At 38.8% G+C, this 21121-nt stretch overlaps 1 protein-coding gene across 1 annotated transcript in view; it reads right to left on the bottom strand.

The window, feature by feature from the left end:
- The window catches only part of LOC118090321 (XK-related protein 4), a 33793-nt gene extending 24766 nt beyond the window's left edge, over window positions 1-9027 (bottom strand). Inside the window, exon 1 of the mRNA XM_088675494.1 lies at window positions 8834-9027. Within this exon, the coding sequence (XP_088531620.1) occupies window positions 8834-8957 (124 nt within the window). The 5' untranslated portion in view covers window positions 8958-9027. The remainder of the gene's footprint in view (window positions 1-8833) is intronic.
- Between the last annotated feature and the right edge of the window lie 12094 nt (window positions 9028-21121).

The raw sequence follows: 21121 nt of genomic DNA, 5'->3' as shown, positions 1-21121 counted from the left end.
TATGACATGTCTAATCATGATTTTATATGTGCAGAAAGCCTTGGAGGTATTGGCAGAAGATATCTGCCTTTACTGCTACTGCTACCAGAATTGGCAGACCTGATCTTACAGACCTCATTGTTAGACTTTACAACTCCATGCTTAACTGCAGTTTTGAACCAATTCTCCTTGCTTCAGTACTCCAGTCACACAAAGACTAAAATTGCATGTAACACAGTTTTACTTACTATCATACAGCTGGGTTTCCTCAATTCCATGCCTTCGAGATACTTTGGACTATAACTCTCATCATCCTTGACCAACTGGCCTTGCTGGTTAGGACTGATGGGAGTTGTAGTTGAATTAGTACTAGTCTGCACACATATGAGAAAGGTTGTTAATCAGCATTACAGCACTTTGCAAAGCAGGCATTGATCAGACCAATAACTTATCTATTGCAGTGACCTTGCTAGTAGCCATTATGTCAAAAATAATGTTGCAATAACATAGACTGACTAAATTTGAGAGAAATCCAGTATAGTGTATACTGGCCAAATGCTGTGACACTCCAGGGAACAGCTGATGAAAGAAAAAGTGTCTCTCCAACTCATATTTCTTAATTCCATTGTCATTCTCTGCTTTGTTCTCAATTATGATTGTCCATTCCTAACATAATAGTATTTCAGAGATAAGAAACTAGACTACTAAAATTATCAAGCTTCATGGGTATGTTGGTATATGGAGGAAATATTCTCTCTCATTTCTTAACTTGCTATTTTTTGGTTTCATGAAATGGCCTTTTCTTTTTTACTTACTTAAAAGCAGAACAAACAGCCCAGGTTTTTGTTCTGTATTATCATTTTGTCAACTGAAGCCTTGTGCTCTTTTTATTGATCTCCATCATAAAGGTTCTCAAGTTTCTTACTGGGGTTTTCCTAGCCATATTCAGCTTCCACCCTTAGATCATTTGATCCTTGCATGAATGATATACAGCAGGGTATTATCTTTGTAAGAAGACTGACAGAAAACATTTTCTGCTGTTTGAAACAGAAGCTACAATTTCTCCTTTTCTTCTGAATGCACAAGATTTTTTAAAAATGGATTGCAAGCCTCAAAACCTCTGTTTCCTCAATCACCATCTAGAAGTGATTTAAAAAAAACAAAAAACAAAAAAACAGATGTTAGAAGTAATAGAAAACTAGCTGGGAATTAAAATGCTGACAAAACCATATCCTTGGCAGCACTTAGCACAGCCTGTTGTACTGCAATCAGCTCTATATTGTAAGCTTTGCCTATGAATCTCTTTGATTTTAAGCTAAAAATGTTTAGATATCAATTCAATTCTATCCATTATGTGTCCTCTGAACTCCCATCTGGAGCCGATGCATAAAGAGCCTGAAAGAGCCTGAAAAGATTATTCTTCCTTCACTTACGTAATTGTAAATCTGAAGTACTGCCACTGCATTAAATACAGCTCACTGTGCTAACCAGGTGCAAGAATATGCAAAGAATATGCTTCCAATGTGGCTCAGAGTCCCTCTTTACCTTTTGCTTTCAAAGACTTTACTGTGGTACAAATTCCTAGTGCATGTAAAAAAACAACAACAACAACAACCCTGCAGTGGACTCTTGAAAGTAGAGTAGATCCACGCCACTTCCTTTGCCCCACTGGATGTTTTTCACTAGAGACATATCCATAATATCTCTTTAAAACATACATTTTTGCGGGCTGAGTTGCATGTAACATAAAGATCCTAACAGCTCCTTCAGCGGTAGATGCCAGTAAAGTGGAACAAAAAGCACGGAACAGTGCTGCTGAGCAGGAATAAAACAGTCAGGGCAGGACTTGGGGGCAGAAGTTATAGAATCATAGAATTGGAGTGTTGGAAAGATCCCCAGCCAGAAGTGTGGTATAAAAAATAAAGTTGTTGTTGTTGTTGTTGTTGTTGTTGTTGTTGTTAAGTTGTTGCCCTTCTTCTTCTTCTTCTTCTTCTTCTTCTTCTTCTTCTTCTTCTTCTTCTTCTTCTTCTTCTTCTTCTTCTTCTTCACAGGAATCACAACAGAAGATTGCCTGGCAGATAGCTGCCCCCTGTTTAGAAATATCCAATGAGGAAGAGTCCGCTACCTTCCTAGTCCAGCATACCCCCGCAACATAATGAGCAGAGGCCTCTGTAGGCAAGAGGCCTGTTTTAGTACGTTCTAAAGTAGTATGCCATGTTAAGGGAGGCAAATTACCAAATTGCACCGAACAGGTACATGGCAGAGACTATAAAGGCAGAAAGTGGCTTGTAGACATGCTGCTGGCAAATCTGGTATCCGTTATGCGACACAGACACCACTGGGCCTTTTTCATTCAAAGATGGGAAGGGGTGCATTTTTCCTTAGCTGCATTCAAAGACACTTGTTGGCTTAGTAGGGCATAAGGCTTCTCCTCCTCTCTCACACACCATTTCGCAGAGGTGGCCATTTGCTGCTTTTGGCCCCAGCTGATCAGCCAGAGGGCATGCTAGCTGGAATTACAATCGCTGAGAACATTCTCAATGTCCTCTTAACTTCAAGTCATTTGGCCTGCTTTCTTTCTTCCTGGCAGCAGAGACAGTAAAAAGTACTGATACCTTTCCTGGTAGTTATTTTTAGTACCAATAAAGCAGAAGCAGTAAAATAAAAAAAGTATGTTATACCCAGTCAGAGAAAAAGCAGCGACTTGAATAAGGTCATTGGTTGGTAAAAGGTCAAACCAACTGTAATACATTTGAACTTCCACTTTTGTTTGTCTTCCGTGCATTTTTTAATTTTTTTAAAAAAATTAAACAAAAATCGTTTCACTTCAGAGATAGTAACTTTAGCATAGGGGAGACCATGTAAATTCCACATGCGATGGTCATCTTACAACAACGGAAACTAGTTGGACTGGCAAAAGGAAGCTGTGGTATGGGCAATTCTTATTTATTTCAGTATTTCTATGCCTAACTTTGGGATGCGGGTGGCACTGTGGGTTAAACCACAGAGCCTAGGGCTTGCTGATCAGAAGGTTGGCGTTTCAAATCCCCGCAATGGGGTGAGCTCCCGCTGTTCAGTTTGAACCTAGCAGTTCAAAAGCACGTCAAAGTGCAAGTAGATAAATAGGTACCACTCTGGCGGGAAGGTAAATGGCATTTCCGTGCGCTGCTCTGGTTCACCAGAAGCAGCTTAGTCATGCTAGCCACATGATCCCTCGGCCAGTAAAGCTGGCAATTTTTCTCCAGTTCAGATTCTGATCAGAGCTGGAGAAGAATCTTGAAGCTTTAAAAGCTCACCTGTCATTTGAGTCAGGCTTTTGGAATTCCCCGAAGTTCCAAAGCTGGCAGTTCTATTTATGTAAAAACGATATGTTCCTAGGGTTGGATCTACACATATATAAAAAACGCTGTGAAAATGCTTTTGGGAAAAAAAATTGCCATTAGCTCACCAGTGCCATTTAGTGTCACATTTGTATAACGCACTTAAAATACATTAAAACATTATATTTGCTGCTGTATAGCTGAGTCCCTAGTGATGAAATCAAAAAAACTTTAATCCTTTATCAGACATGTTGACTTAGACCTAGCACATCACTGGGTGGCATAAATTATAAGGGAAGATTTTTGTGTGCCCAAAAAGTATTTGCCTTTATACTACTATAGACTGAAATGCAACTCTTCCAGAATAAAGATGTATGCTTGTACAATGGCACTTCAGATACTTAAATTGTTAAATTTCTATTCTATCCTTCATCTAACGATCACAGGGCTGTTTACATTATAAAACAGAAAAATACATGACAAGCAAAATCAATAATGCCCACACAGTTTAAAAGATAATAGATTATTTAATTACCAAAAGGCCTAGGAGAAGAGGAATGTTTTCACCTGAAGCCAAAGGCAAGTGTGCCTGAAGAGAGCTTTCCAAATTCTTTGGACATAATAGTTTTTGATTGCAAAGAAGTCCCAGTTGCAGTAGGATTTCTGTTAAACCTCAAACTTTCATCACTTTGTAGGTTACTTCACACAAAAAAGAAAATTGTTTTTCTTTTACCATTTCTCCTTTTATTTATTCAAGTGTCCTGTAGCTAAAATCTCTTATTTCATTTTGGGTTGTCCCAAGCAAGTTTCTGCTTATTGTTATTTTAGGACCATTCCTGTTATTTATACAAACTATAAAAACAAACAAACACCAAGCATTTATCACATTGAGACAATGAAAGAATTCTAAATCTACTGCAGCTTGGAAGCGTTTGCAGGACAATAAGGTGAGCAATGACTTAGTAACCACTAAAGGTAATGGTGAGTTCAATAAGCAACATTTTTCAGGTCCTTTGTGTGCGAATCTTCCTGTCAGCTTATTTAATGGACAGCAAGGCAGAAGGGCTTTGCTATAACTCCCATTTACAATATATAAATTCACCAACACACATTTCCTATATTGCATTGTTTGTCATGAAGTTTGAATAGAGCATAAATAACCATTAACTGATCTTTTAGTTTATGCATGGTGAACTGATTGTTAAGGACAGAGACAGCAGGAGGGGGAAGCACAGAAGAGGTAAAGTAGGTGACTCATAAGAATAACTTGGATAGTGTTCTCATGCTGTGTATAGGGAAAAAAGTGGTTTTGCTGAAGCTTGAAAATATCAGGCTAGCAATGAAAAGCTAGAGGGAAACTCCCTTATCCTGGAAAACTGTATTCTGTTTATAACTTAAACCAAGAGAATTATTACTGGTGTGTAAATTGTGAATCCTTATCATATTTTTTCTTGAATTCGTTGATATCTCTGGTTACTTTTCTTTAAAAAAGAATTAACAATATTGTATTGTTTTATGTATCGTTCTACTGTTACTCTCTTTGAACACTAATAAGTAGAAAAATAAGATATAAATTTATTGACAAACAAATCATTATGAGTACAGTGGTACTTCAGTTTCCGAACGTAATCCGTTCCAGAAGTCTGTTCGAGTTCTGAAACGTTCGAAAACCGAAAACTCAATAGCCAAAGGCTAGGCCTCAGGATCTTGCACTCAGCGGAAGCCATGTGGCATGTTTGACAACCGAAGCATTTACTTCTGTGTTTACGGCGTTTGAAAACCAAAATGTTCATCAACAGAGACGTGCGAAAACCAAGGCACCACTGTACATTGCCTATTTTTTGCTAGTGTGGTTTGCATTATTCAGACAACACAAACACAAGGTGCATGCTAATCAATTGCTGCAATTTACTTGAACTTTTAAAAACAGGTACGCAAAGTACACAAGAATAATCTGGTTAGATGTGGCTTAGGTTGCATTCTGCTTCAACTCTAATTAACTGTTCATAAACAAAATACAATGCAAACGCCTTAACTACTAGTATTAGCAACATAGGAATCAGCCTATATTAGGAACACAGGAAGCTCTGCAAGAAGTCAGATAATTGAGCTCAGTGCTGTCAATGTACTAACTAGCAGTGGTTCTCTAGCATTTCTCTCAGTCCTACCTGGATATGCAAGTGAACCTTGGGATCATTAACATGCACAGCATGGGTTTTTATTACTGAGTCAAAGGAAGGGTTAGCCCTGTTTTAAATCTTGCTCATGAACATTTGAGGAAAGGTGGCCATACCTTCACAATAAAGCTTACCATTTACAATTTTTCACTTTTCCTCTCCAATTTTGTTAATGACAAAATGTATGAAGACTAAACATAATAACAATGGGAAAATATACACTCACAATATATTTTCAAACTATAACCTCAGAATATCTTAATGATGCAAGAAACAGAAACCCCCAAAGCAATGAAAACATTGTTCCAGCTTATGAATTATATTTCTTTTGTCTGATTGACTGCCAAATAGACAGATTTGCAGAAATTCTGATTAATCCAGAGCTGTCATTTAAACAAGATGAGAAAGACGTTTTATTATGTCTCTTCTTCATGTACATTCTTCAGGCACAAGAGGCTACAAAGATCAATGAGCCAAAATCTGATCACAGCATGGTTCAATATCTGTTCACAGCTTGGCAGTTTTTGAGCTTCTCTGCTAAAAATATATTTGAGAAACCTCTACTTTTTAGCTGGATACAGGGGCGTAGGAAGATCCCAGGGGCATCATCGCCGCTGCTCATCCTGCCCCAAAATGCGCACCCCGCCCCTGCACACAGCATGCCCCGCCCCAAAATGCGCCTCTACGTCACTGCACATGACGCGCCCCGCCCCCAAAACGCGTGCCGCGCCCCGCCTCCAGACCGTGTGCCACGTCACTGGGGGCAGCGTGCCTGCTCTCCGCCCCCGCTGGTGGAGCATGATGCTCCGCTGCTGGCTGGATAGGTTCCAGATCTTAAACCAAGCTGTTCTTAAATCTAGTCCTATGGTAAGTAGCTGAGGCCAAATTTTGCACGCACATCTTTAAGTTTCTTCCAGAAAAGAAAAGGCTTTGATTTTGTAAAAGATCCTCTGGTGTAACAAGGGCAAATTGGTGCAATGGTCATACCAGCAAGGTCTGTGCCAGTTTCAGAATGTTTAATGGTTTCAAAGGTACAAAGCTACTATCAAGCTATGAAATTCAGCTCTGACAGTGTTAAGTATTTTAACCAATCTTTCTAAATTTAAACTTGTTAAATAAGAAGCCAAACCAAGCCTGGAACCTTATTGACCCATCTGTCTTTAGAAAGTGAATGTTCTGCCTTCTCAGGAGCTCAGTATTATTGGCATTTAATCATTTATGACAGATGGAATTGAAAGCATAATGGCTGAGGCAACAGGTAGAAGAAATAACCAGGCACACAGCAACTATGACACCAAAAACAAGCCACCAAGACTCGTGGGAACAAAAGATCTGTATATTATTACTATTTTTGAAGCAAATGTGGTTTAAAGTGTTTTTAAAATGCAGTAGTATCTCGACAACCGAACGATTCGACTTCCAAAGGTTTCGACAATCCCGGAAGTCTTTTCGCGGCGCGCAGTCGGCGCTTGCGCAGAAGCGGCGCTTTGACAACCAAAGACTTCGCGGCCACGGAACGGATCGTCTTCGTAAGTCAAGATGCGACTGTGTATTTAAAGCAGTAGCACTTTGGTTCAGAAAAGAAGTCAATCCTTACAAATTTCATAGGTTAAAAAGGTGGCACTGCATAATGTCGTATTGAGAGTATGTCGTATTGAGATTTAGAAAATTGTGTTTGTTTGTTTTTTAATTAATCTCAGCTTCATGCAAGAGACTGAAGCTGTGTGAGACAAGGTGAACACTATACGTAGTAGCCAGTAAAATGTGTTATTTGCTCAACTAGTTTCATTTTCATTATAAAACAATCCCATTGTTATTTACCTGTATCATAAAAGTATTGTTTATGAGATAAATAATTGTGTTCAGAGACTCTGACATATCACATCTACTTGATAACTAGTCTTCTCAGCAGCAGAGAACAAATTGCTAAATAAGTATTGTCATGCCACTAGCTTCTGAAGAAAATTAAAAGGATGTGTATTGATCACGGAAACAATAAGCATAGCAAAGATATATCACACACACACACACACACACACACACACACACACACCGAATTGGCAGTTCACTGTGAGGAAACATAACAGGCTATGCTGTGGGATTTAAAAATAAAATCAGCTGTATCAAAGCACAGCTGTGAGAAATCAAGTGTCATTTATGCAGCCCTATGGTGTTTCTTTAAGCCGCCCCTCCTAAATGTTAGATTATCTGAGGAACTGCACTGAATCATCATTATGTTCAATTCTTGGGTAGAAGTTTGCCAGGGCAGGGGCAGAATTTTTCACAACTTTTGCCTTAAAACAAAAAAAGAAGAAGAAAAGCATTAAAGTTAGTTTTAAAAATGTTTGGTACCCCGTTCCCACCCCATCCCAGTATTTGTTATATTTACTACTCCCTATTCACTAACATATTAGATTCTCATTCCTTTGTAGAAAGTGCTCTCAGAGAGTGCTTTTTATTGGAAGGTGTATTCCTTCCAATATTTTCTGCTGCCTTGTGTGGCACCTAAAATGAACTCACAGAATCTGATTCACAAAGAAACAACCTACATGCAAACCCACCTACATACAAATCTTTGGTGGTTTAAGTTTTTTAATCACTGATATTATTTGGCATAATTAATGGCAACCCAAACATAATAACCCAACGAGCCATTATAAGCAACTTATTATGGATGGAAATGCATATATTTGAGAGTGTTTGTGTATTCATTTAAAATAGAAAATATTATCATTTATTCATTATCACCTATATGAATATGAAACCCAGCCTAATGTGGTTAGTCTACCTCTGAGATTTACTAAGTTTTTAGCAAAACTAAAGTAGCTCACATTCAAAAAATATCTGAAACAACTTGACATGTAGAAGTTGTTTTTTTTAATTAGAGGGGAAAACTATGTTGATAAGCATGGCTATCAGAAATTTGCCAGAATGGAGCATTATTTTAAATCCAGGGGATCTTTGGAGACTTTATTTGGAAGCCGCCCAGAATGACTGGGAAAACCCAGCCAGATGGGCGAGGTATAAATAATAAATTATAATTATTGTTATTATTATCACAAAAATAGTTCAAGAAGAAGGCTTAGAACAATCTTGAGGGGAATTTATATATCTTTAAAATTGTCCCATTCTGAAAGAAAAGCATGTAGTGCCATGTATATCAGTCTTTTCCTTTACAAGGCGCTGGCATACAATTAGTAATATATGTGTTCATTAAGAAGTCTTTCTTAAAAGGACAAATATTAAGGACTAGTATCTATATCTATCTATATATATATATATAGCATTAGGTTGCATATATGCATACAGTTTTATCTGTACATATTAATTAAGACCAATAAATAAATAAATCCTTACCTTGGAGGGCCTGAAGAGTACGTGTCTGTACAACAATGCAGAGCTGGAGGACCAGTTGTGGAGCACTTTCTAGAAATGTAGCAAGCAAATGCAGCATACTCACATCTGCATACTCATAGACCATTTTCCAATAAAAGCGCCATCTGTCACTATCACCACTCCGTCTACTTCGGATGCCCAAGTAGATAGTGTGAAAATACCTAAAAAGAAGTGAATGAAAGGTATTTCAAAGAATGATATTTTTACCCTAGTATAACACTATTATAATCTCTGATGCAAGTATTTGTAAATTGTAGATTGCAAGATCATGGAGAAGGAGCAAACTGCAATATTAAATTAATGTATAATTCAAAATCAGAATAGTTTAGTAAAGCCTTTGACTTTAGCTACCAATGAAATCAGCCAAAGGAACCCTCTTCTGTACATGCACTGGGAGGAGTCTATTTCAAAAACTAGGGAAAAAAGATCATTTAACAAGTGTACACTTTACAGACCAGTCTCATCACTGAAGTATTATTATAAAAGTTGGCTAGAAAACTCATCAGGTAAATATGAACACAGGAAGCAATTTTTAATCCACCAAATATCCAACAACTAGGCTGCAGTCCTAAGCACATTTTTCTGAGAATAAGCCCTTTGAATTCAGTGACATGCATAGGATTGAATAGACATTCACTGGATTGCACTGAACAAATATTTTCAATCATTCTGAAACTGCTTTTAGTTTTCCTCTTGGGCTGTAAGGATGTAGACCTCAGTGGGGCAGACCTTGGTAATATGGTGCCCTGTATAAGGGGGGGAGGGAATTGATGTCCTGCTCCCTGTCAGCCTTCATGCCAAACTTCCCAGATTCATGTGCTGGGCTTTCGGAAAGGAGCCGCAAAGCTCTGGCAGGGTCCGAGAGCGCTCTGGCCTCTTTCACAAAGTTGACCAAGTGCTAAGTAGGCTTTGGGAAGGAGGTGGGAAGGTGCCCCTTTGGCTTGGCACCCTGTGCATGGAAAACCTGTTGCACTGCCCTAAATCACCCATGTGCTCAATATGGATCTGTCTTGTGTAGCCTGGCCCAGAATTAATCAGGAGTTATCATATTTTTCAATAAATGATTGACTTTCAACTTCTTCACCAAATTATATGCTATGCCTAAGAGATGCTCTCTTCAACCTTTTTATAAAAAGATGTTACTAAATAAATACGCTCCATAGTAGTAGATAGAGTAGTGGAAACACAACCTACTTTGCTTTCTTACAAGTCAAGCAAATGGTGTACTATAACCATTTGCTTGGTTTGAAATTGCTATGAAGATACAGTTGACTAGAACAACATTTTCATTCTATGGAAAATAGAAATGTACTGATTTCATGCCTCACACGCTCTGATATTTATTACAGCCACCCAAGTCAAGAGAGGGCAATTGCTTATATTACCGGTATATAACATATTGAAACATTTATGAAAAGATCAAATATTACTAATGGCTTGTTACAGATACAGGAGACACTTATTCCAATGTCTAATTTGCTTCCTGCACCAAACAGTACATTAAACAATTTAGCTACACGATAAACAGTTACTCTTTCTACCATCTCGAAGTACAGAGAATAAAAATCTCTACAGCTGGGATTTAAAAATAAAAAGTAAACAGCAATTCAGGTAAGTGGTATTTTTTTTCCTGTTGCCTAGCTACCAGGGAAAAAAACCTATGCTATATTTTTAGCTCAACAGAAGTGACTGTTTAAATAAAGATATATTGTCCTATTTTATTTCCGAAGTATTTGCTTATTAGCTGTACCTGAATATAAAAGTGTGGGGGAGTTAAAAAACAAACACATCTTACCATAAATAAGTAAATAAATCTATACTAGAGAATCAGTTTTATTGGCATCTTAAACACTTGGTATTATAACCTTTAATCTAAATTGAGGCTGAAAAAATGTTAGTGTTATATTTAAATAGGAAATGTACCCATGAAAATGATCTGTGACAAAGAATGACCCCAAATTTGTAGGAGTATCACATTCACAACATTCCTGGCAATTAAACAACACAGAACTAGACTATGTTTTCTTTCACCATTAAGAGGATTATACTGAAAAAATAAAAGTTTGTTCTTTGTCTAGAACGACGTCCACCACAACCCCACTTTACTGGGCTAAAACCTCTGCAGGCAGAAGTGACCAACTAGAACATGCAAGCTTCAGGGTCTGAAAATAATATGTGGAATAAAATTCTAGCATTCTATGACCTCTGGTTTCACAAAAGAGTTATGGTGCTTATAAATTCCACCAAGGCACCAAAGAAAAAAGGAAATAGTGAGCTACCAGTCTTAACTTCAACACTATGGAAATTGAAGCAAACCAAAAACCCGCACATTTCATTTGAAAGTCTCACACACTGTCCTCACCTACATTTTAGCCCCAATCCTCTTCCTCTGGACATCATTGACGCTGGGGTGGAGTGAGGGAGGTGTGTGGCCTGTTGTAAGAACAACCCTAATGAATCACACCAAAGGCATTTCTAGATACCTTGCATAATCTTTCTGAAAAACATGTTACCTGTTTGATCAATTTTGTATTATGGGCTTGGAATCGTCTGTGGGAAAATGCTGCGGGTAGGGGGAGCCACTATGCAGAGGGAGTGGGCAAGACATTTAAAGGAGAAGAGAAATCCAGCATTTCAGGTTTGCTTCACCTTCTGATCCTAACATGGTATTCTGAATAATCAAGCTACCCTCACCCCATAGGTCTTACAATTCTGCTATTTAATGCACAGTTCATTGATCCTGAATGAGGAGACTGACTTAGTCTGTGTCACCAAGACTTGAAAGGATGAAAAAGGGAAAGTTTTTCCCTCCAAAGACAGACTTTAGGTTCAGGAAAGGGCTGTTGCTGTTGCTTATAGGGATTTCATCTCCCACTCCAGGCTCCCTATCAGATTGGATGTACACTTTAAGTATCTGTACCTGATGTCGAGAACAAGGGACAAGGTAGGGCTGCTGGTGGTGTTGTAATCATCCTGCAAACAGCACACATGATACAAAACAGTAAAAGGAAAGGTGAAAAATGTAACTCAAAATAATGTTGTGCATGACCAAGAATATGATCAGAAACAGATAACTTCACCTTCAATGCAGAAGCTTTGAACTGCTAGAACTCTGCCATGTTCCCTCAGTTTTTAGCCAGACTATATCTCTTACCAATAAATTCTCAGCGAATCCCACCCCCCCGACCCGATGAATGTAAGAAATCATCTTGATGTTACAAAAAACAAAAATAATAATAATGAATGTGTCATAATGGCAGGATGCTGCAAAAGCCATTAACCATGCAGCTGCACAAAAATAGGTCTAGTCACTGCCATCATGCAGAAGGTGCCACATTTCATTATGCAGTGGAGGTTACCTAGTGACAGACACACATTATAATACCTAGAAGTGGCCTGTTATATCTAGCTTATATCTTTTATCTAGCTTCTAGAATTGGAAATGAACGGGGTGGATATTTTAACTTATTTTAATTATTTCTTGTTTTATTTTACTAGAAATCAGTGCTCTTGGATTTTCTGTCACCTGAGACCGAAAAAACCCATTATCAAAATTTACTAAATAGAAAACCAAGTACTGTCAGTAGCATGCTGAACCAAGCAGTATGTCATCCATAGAAGAAAGCAGCTGGAGAAGCATAGGTGCTCTCAGAGATATACAAAAGAATGACTCACATGACACTTGCTATCCCCCAGCTCTCAATGAAACATAACCTTCCTACTTTTTTGTTAGGTATTGAGTAATGAAACATGTGTTTTAGCGGGAGTGGGTCTGAAGGGTTAGGTTGCATCATTCAATTCAAAGATGAATTTGTAAGCTAATAGCATCAGCTATGCTCCACAGAAGATTTACCAGCGGAAACCCTTGAATTTCTACTTGAACAATGAACTGCAAGCTGTTTCTCTGTCTTGTGATGGTAATAAATATTGTATATTGTCTCTCTCTCTCCCCCCCCCCCCTTGCTAGACACTCATTTTAGGCCAAATTATCTTTGCAACAGTAGACATCTAACCATTCATTATTTTATTCGCTTAAATCCACAAGTTTCTACTAAAAGAAAAAGTTCCTGATGTGCTTTCTTAGTATCATGTACTGTACTGTTAAATGCTTTTGCAATATCCACAAGTGGATTTAGGACCTGGATCATAGACTCATCTTAAAAGACAGATCTAGAAAGGAGATAATTATCCACAAGAGGAGCTTTCCTCAAGTCCATCAAGTCTGGCCCTAGGGTTTTAAGACTGTAGACATGACACAGTGTCTAATACCAGGTTAAACACAGGGGCGTAGGAAGGGTGGGCGATGGGGGCGGGCCACCCTGAAGGGGGGGTGACACTCGCCCGCCCCCTGTGAGTGAGCAGCCAGCTGCCGCCCGATAAAAAGCCTCGCTCGGCGGCTGGCTGCTCACTCACTTGCTCGGCCAGCGCGTGCTTTGCTTCTTCCTGCTCGGGTGAAGGCAAGGGGTGTGCCAGGGAGGGGCATCAGAGTCCCCTCCTGGCCCGCCCCTCAGCCAGGAACAAGCAAAGCGCACGCTGAGCAGGTGAGCGAGCAAGCTGTGGAGCGCCGAGGATTGAAGAGGATCCTGGTGCTGGAGCGCTGCCACCAGCAACCCGCTCCATTGAACTCAGATTGTCATCCAAGAAAATGTGCACAGAATCAAGGTGCACTTTGGATTTTCTCCCCACCCCCCTTTACTTTTTTTTTTAAAAAAAAAACTTGCTTTTGCTAGCATGTACAAGAAACACAATTTACTCTTTGTCAAAGATCACAAATTTGCTAATTATATATACATATATTATTATTATTATTATTATTATTATTATTATTGTTATTATTATTTCAGTCCTTATTTCATGGGCTTCATTTAAGCCAAGTTCATTGCTTGGCCCTGTAGCATTTTCAGATGCTACAGTTGTGTGTGCTTACAGCTCAGGTTGAGCCTGGAGACTAGTTATCACTGCCAGTCTTCAGGTCACTAGCTCCTTGGGCTCCTATTAATTTCTAGAGAACAAATGCGTGAAACACAATGCACAGTCTCAAAGCTATTGAATTTTATTCTCTCTTGAATATGCTGCTCATTCAAGCAATCTTAGCTAGTAGTTTTCACAGCTAAAGCTAATTTCTTGTTATGGAACTTTGCACATACATAAACCCAAAGCAGTAAGATATATAGAAAAAAATATCAGAAATATTTTTGAGATATTGCTCCATGCATGAGTGGTCAGCCTCTATACAGAATATCCGAGAAAAGAGTTACAGCAATTATCAACAAACATCTTGTACAAAAAGGCACACCAAAACTCAGGTCTTTTCTATTCAGGTTTTTTTTTATGCTCTGCCCAAAATATAATTAGGCAAGGGTACCATATCACTGATTAGATTAATCATTCTGATATTTCTAGAGTAGGCATAGTCTCAAGGTTCATGTAATCTGGTTAGAGAAGAACAATGTTTCCCATTTAAGCTTCTACATTTTTATTTATAAATTTCACATTTGTATTTAATTAAGCTTTTTTTCCTGTGTAAATTCTTCTCTTTTAAAACATGTTATTGCTCCAAAGGCAGACAGCCTGAACTAGTAGTGTGCTCCTATCAAAGGAACCTCTTGTGTTCTCATAGAGAAGTTACACCCAAAAACCTTTCCATTCACTTCAATGGAGTGCTGTATTCTGCTCCTTCCACAGAAGCAATACAGTATACAATAAAAAAGGGAAAACCTTTCCTTGTAGATATTTTGGAAGGTGTGGTGCAAATATATATAGATATATAAAATTGCATGAGATATATGTGTATTCAACTCTTCAATCTTGTGTTCATTATTGATATCAGGCATAGCTGCTGTACACCGTCCATTGTTTTCAATAAGATCCTATTGATACAGATATACCAGTGGTCTGCAAGCCAGCCACTGTTGAAATAAATGGTGCCCATCCAACAGCAGTGTAGGGATTTCAGTATTGTGTAGCATAGATGCTTAATGGTGTGATTCATTTTGTCCTAAGGGGTCCAATTCCAAGATAATGTAAAGCTTACAGAATAATCCACTGGGATTCAGTCATGAGACACAAAGGGAATATTTGGTACAAATGCCCAGAAAACCACACAATAATATTCCCAGTTGTGGTACATATATTCTTCCTCTCTCTTTAAATATTCTTGAAAATATTGTTGAAAATTTCCCATTTATGATTTGCTTGCTCAGAGTAATATTTAAAAGGAAGACATTACCAATACTAACTTGAGAAGAAAATGGATCTGCACTTGTGTCCAAGGTTGCACATCACATTCCTTGAATTCAAAATTAGCTGTTTGGAGTTGGGAATGGTTATTTTATTTGCTCAGACTAAAAGGTCAGCATTATTTTACCAGCTTCTTATTTTCTGTATTTAAAATGTCATCCAACATAGTTAGCCTGGGTAACATTTGTGCTTGCAACATTCCCTCTTCTGTTTCTTATTTCTGATAAGGTCTTTTATGCAAAAGGAATTCTAATTATGTTTAAGTATGGATACGGGGCTTTGAAAAGCATCCCGTTTAAAAAGATAAAGGACAAACTTATATGTCCATCCACATTTTGTCATGCTAGAAATGTATTTTACACTGGTTACTTGTGCTTGAATGTAAATTCATTGGAATCAACACCCCTCTAGAAACCATAGCCCATTTGGGAAGATTTTTAGTGCCATTTCTATCTATAGCTTGTTTAGATGTACTGTATAAAGTTGCTTTAAGACTAATTTGTGTGAAATGTGACAGATAAATGAAATAAATGAAAATTAAAAAATAAGGATTTGCTGCCATTTTTTGAAGTCAGTACTGTATTTGCATAGTACTGTAGTCTGATAATATAACGTTCAGTGTAGTTCAAGTGATTGCATTCATTGCAAGTCTTTTAACTAACCATATAAATTTCTGGATTTTTAAACTGCTGTGATGGATGAGATAATGCTGTTGTAAGGAGAATGTCTATTACCAGTCATCATACTTCCTATTGTTTGAACACATTAAACTTTGTAAAGGTTGACAGCAGTCAAGACTTCATTTTCTTGTCCATGTAATAATATGGCCCTAGGTGCCACTGTGTCAATAAAACAAAGTGTTCCTACTGATGAGAGATGTGAATAATACTTAACAGCTAAATGTGTGCACAACTTAACCCACCTCACAGTCTAGTTCCTCAGGTTACTAGGGCTGGTGCTGGGATAAGAATGGTTGCTTCAGCCATGCAGCAGCTCCAGCTGACAGCTTATATAGGACGTGGTGGCTTAACCTGTGCCTGGCTGTGTCAGGTCCTGATCTGAACAAATAAAAAGGTAAAGGACCCCTGACAGTTAAGTCCAGTCACGAACGACTCTGGGGTTGTGGTGCTCATCTTGCTTTACTGGCTGAGGGAGCCGACATTTGTCTGCAGACAGGTTTTCCGGGTCATGTGGCCAGCATGACTAAGCCGCTTCTGGTGAACCAGAGCAGCGCACCGAAATGCAGTTTACCTTACCTTATCTACTTGCACTTTGATGTGCTTTCAAACTGCTAGGTTGGCAGGAGCTGGGACCAAACAACAAGAGCTCACCCTGTCGCAGGGATTCAAACCGCCAACCTTCTGATTGGCAAGCCCAAGGCTCAGTGGTTTACACCACAGCGCCACCCACGTCATGCAATTTCCTTCCTCCCAAGTAACCTCATATGCAGATACCTGGTCCTTTTAGTTCTGAAGTCCCTGTCTGGATCACCCTTTCTTCTGCTCCTGTCACCATGGAAGAGATAACACAGGGATCTGAAAACTAGTCAGAAATCCAGGGACCTGGTTGGGGCAAGCCTCCAGTCCTGGGGCAAGGATATCTTAATCCTGGCATCCCCAAACCTCGGCCCTCCAGATGTTTTGGACTACAATTCCCATCTTCCCCGACCACTGGTCCTGTTAGCTAGGGATCATGGGAGTTGTAGGCCAAAACATCTGGAGGGCCGCAGTTTGGGGATGCCTGTCTTAATCTGATGACTCCTTAGTGCTATTGGCAACGTGGAGCTTTGCTAGAGGGTTCTATTCTGCTCGCTGTTCACTTGATGAGGTCTCAGGTTCAAGATATGGGTAGGGGAGAAGCCTGACACACACCCAAAGGGTGAAAGCAGAATTCATGTAATACTGTAACAGTTTAGCTTGATGTTCCACCTTTATTGTGTAAGATTCTTAACAGATGCCTGCTTACTTAACTGGAAGTCAGGCATTTAAAAGAAAAAAAACACTCTGCACAAAGATTCTGGCCTCATAAATATAGTAGAGTGGCTAACCTGTTGCTATTAAGATCATCTTGATGAGAGTTGTATTCCCACCTTATCTGTTGTGGTCACAGGTTAACCATAAAATACAAGAAGACTAAACTGCTAATACTTGTCTTCCCAAACCCCTGTGTTCTGGTACTCAATTGTTTCCCCTATGCTACCACTTGTGAGTGCAAGTGTCTAGTAGATGACATAATCTTGCACACATGTATGGTTGATGTGGAATCATTTTCACCACATCCCGTACTTGGTAGCATTGCAATGAATCCTAGGGTAGCATCCTACAAGTTTGACACATTATGTAATGCTTGGAACGGTGAAGATTTCTTTTCATCTTTATTGCTGAGAGTACACAGGAACTAGACTGATTAACTGATGTTAGCACACCACCATTGAATTTCTTGTCCCATCACCTTTTAAATATGCTTTTGATATGTAGGGTTTTTTGTGATAGAAGCTATAAAAGCTGATCCTATTCCAAAGAGCTGCTTTTGTCCTATCAGTAATTTTATGCCTGTGTTTATCTGCTTTCTAAATTTCACCCTGCCAGCTGCTTTTGAATATACAGGTCATTGTAACCTTATAACATCACTGGGAAAAATAAGATGTAGAAAAAAGGCAAACAATGAAAACAGGCACTGACAAAAAGTGAAGGTGGGGGTGGAGAGAAATAACAGAAGAAGAAGAAGAAGAAGAAGAAGAAGAAGAAGAAGAAGAAGAAGAAGAAGAAGAAGAAGAAGAAGAAGAAGAAGAAGAGGAGGAGGAGGAGGAGGAGGAGGAGGAGGAGGAGGAGGAGGAGGAGGAGGAGGAGGAGGAGGAGGAGAAAGAAAGAAAGAAAGAAAGAAAGAAAGAAAGAAAGAAAGAAAAGAAAAGAAAAAAAAGTGTCTCCTGGATAACAAGACAAAATAGATTTATTGTTTCTTTGTTAACACTGTGTCCAAATCCTAGCCTAGTTTTAGTGGCAGATGTTTTCGACTAAAACTCCCATCATCCACAACCTGGTTTGGATGATGGCAGTTTTAGTCCAAGACATTTGGAGGTCACCAGGTTGAAGAAGGCTGACTTGAATCACTAGTTACTTCATGGGAAATACTGGTAAGATTAAACAGACGCTGTTGCATTTCCCCAAAATGAGGGAAAATGTTTTTGGAGTTTAAGATTATTTGGAAATTATGCTCTCTGCTCCTAATTCTGGACAGGTGATAGCCGCAGTTCCTATGGAAATACACATTGCACATGCTCAGACCTATTTAAATTTATTCCATCTATTTTATGAATGATCCCCCACATTTTCAACAGAGTCATGGGACCATTTCAGCCTAGCTTGTGTGGCATCAGTACAGAACCTTATCTTGTCCATGGAAACCTAATGAATTCCTCATAAATGCTGCTTATAGAATGCATCACCTCTTAAGTCCTTCATTTGAACGCTGTTCCTCTCTGCTCATTCCACTCATTTATTGCATAGATCTTGAATACTTATTAAACATGCCCCTGCTAGTTGTTTCTTTAAATTAGCTTCCTACTTAAGGTTTGATATCATTCTGAAATCCCTCAAGAACCATTCAAGCTGTAATCTGCACTCAGTATTGAATTTGCACCAGATAAATTAGCTGCAAATTATGGAAGGTTCCCTTTATGCGTTGTTTGAGTTCACTCAGCCAAAACCACTGTAGCCCTTGGCCACTGTAAATAACTTTGGCCTCCTCCCAACAAAATCAACCATGAAAGAAAAAAGAAAAACCAGGCAAACTCTATGGCTTCACAAGAGCTGGAATCCCAAGCAAGTCCACTGTGAACAATTGCCCTTTATCTGGTCTGAAGCCAGCTCAGCCAGTTTGCTTGTGTCCTGGCTTGTATCTATTTTTTTCTTGGGCAGGTTCAAAATTAGGGTCAATACTACATGTGCATCATTTAAATAAATTGAGCTGCATATGACCAATGCTTTCAAACAATCTTGGAAAGAAAGCAATCCCACCCATATTGCCACCATATAGCATAATGCTATGTGAGTTTTAAAGGTATCATTTTGCACTAGCACATTAAAAAATAGAAAGCAAATGAAAGTTTGCAATTGTTCATAATTTTCAGTTCAAGAAAAATGTGAACAACCTATTCCCAAAGTACCCTATTTCACAGAAGTTTCTATTGTGAGGACACATTGTATTGTCTCTCTGTTTGCCTCAGAGAACACACCCAGAAATCATGAATCCTGTTCTCTGGTAGTAGTACAGCTGTTACACCACAAGTCCTTTGCCTTTATGGTCACATATCCAGCTCATCTCTGCTAATCGAGCATGTTGAGGCTGAACAACAGTTTCCTTGGGTCACTGAGTTCTCTCTCATCTTGCTTATCCACCCTGACTTCTGGAAGCTGCCACAAATATGCAGTAGCATCCATACTAAACATGCATTTTCCTGAAGATTTTTATTTATATGCTAAAAGAAGAGCCACAAGCATATTAAGTTTTAGAATATTGCAAAAAAATTCTCTGAAATTATGCACCTTCAATGCACATTTATGCATGGTGCCAGACATCAAGCAGTGAGTGAACACTGAAAATGAGCCATAACCTTAGCTTCCCAGTATGTGAACTATAAGAGGGGGAAATCCAACAACAGAAAGTTTTAAAGATACATAAAAATGAAAAATACTCCATAAGCACTAATGTGATCCTCAAACTGACTCAAAGGTCTTCACATTCTAATATGTAACAATATAAAACCTCCTTCAAAATCCCTGCAAATGTACTAATCACTTCTGAACACCAGCTATATGAAGGCATACAGATAAGAGGTGGGTGATGGGTGGACAGTTTGAAGCTGGTGGGACTTGAGCCTGATAAATGCTGGACTTAGTTAAACTAGCTTTTATCACATTGATGAAATACGTTGTGATAGAAAGGAAAATTGAGGCTATCTAAAACAGTTGAGGTGTAAAACCAAGTATACTGTGGGCAATAACATAGCTACCAGTATGATAGAGTGGTAATAGCTTTGGTGAGGGAAAGCCACAATGCGTGTGGAATCTCTCATGCAGCCTGGGGATAGGATACACATCCTATGAACTTGAAAGGAAATAATAAGACAACTATGGCTTCCCCCCCCCCCAAGGGGTAAAAGTGCTGGGGCGAGGAGAACTGATTTGCTGGGGCAGTCTTCTTTTTCTTTGAAGAAAACAGCTTGAATCAATTTGTTTTGGAAAACACACACACAAAGATCATACATTAAGAATAAAAGTAAATTATAAGAGAAAATTTCAAGTATCGTGTAAAATGAAACATCTTAAATTCATGTACTGTAGTAGTTAACTATGAACCACCCTTGTATTTTTATAGTCTCCTACTTTGCTTTAAGAAAAGCAAAGTACTTGTTGGAGTAACTGTACAGTACATGGGAAGGGGTCGATTTACTGCATGAACGTATATCACCCCATGGATGAGCTAATCACAGGTACAAGGTCAGCCAAGCCAGTTGTTATGGTAACAGCCCAGTGCCCTAACTATATCTTTGATTAATGCATGTCAGTTCAGTAGTGCATTGGTGTGAGTAGTAGAGTCAGATTGTCCAGCTTGAACTGCAGGAGTTTATTTGGAGCAATGGAGATACTTTGTCCTTGTATGTATCTGTATCTGCAAAAGCCTTTAAACTAGATACATATACAGTATCTACATACAGAACTATTTTACTGCAGGGATTCTGAAGGAGATTGTGGTTTGTTATTTTATCTTCTGCAACTGTAAATTATTTGGACCTTAATCTGCTTCCGTACTGGCACTGGGAGCAACTTCTACTGCATGTGGATCTCATATAAAATTTCCCACATTACTGTACTGTACTGCACTCCCCCACAGGCCAACATGATACATTTCATATGTTGTTAGCACTCCTATCATCCCTAGCCAGCATAGGCAATGGTCAGGGATGATGAGATTTGTAGTCCAACAACATCCTCTTGTAATGTAATCCTA

This window comes from Zootoca vivipara, chromosome 8 (genome assembly GCF_965207765.1).
Source record: "Zootoca vivipara chromosome 8, rZooViv2.hap1.1, whole genome shotgun sequence".
In the NCBI taxonomy this organism is placed as follows: domain Eukaryota; kingdom Metazoa; phylum Chordata; class Lepidosauria; order Squamata; family Lacertidae; genus Zootoca; species Zootoca vivipara.
The sequence above is the reverse complement of the archived record's forward strand: the minus strand, read 5'-3'. Positions and strand labels throughout refer to the sequence as shown.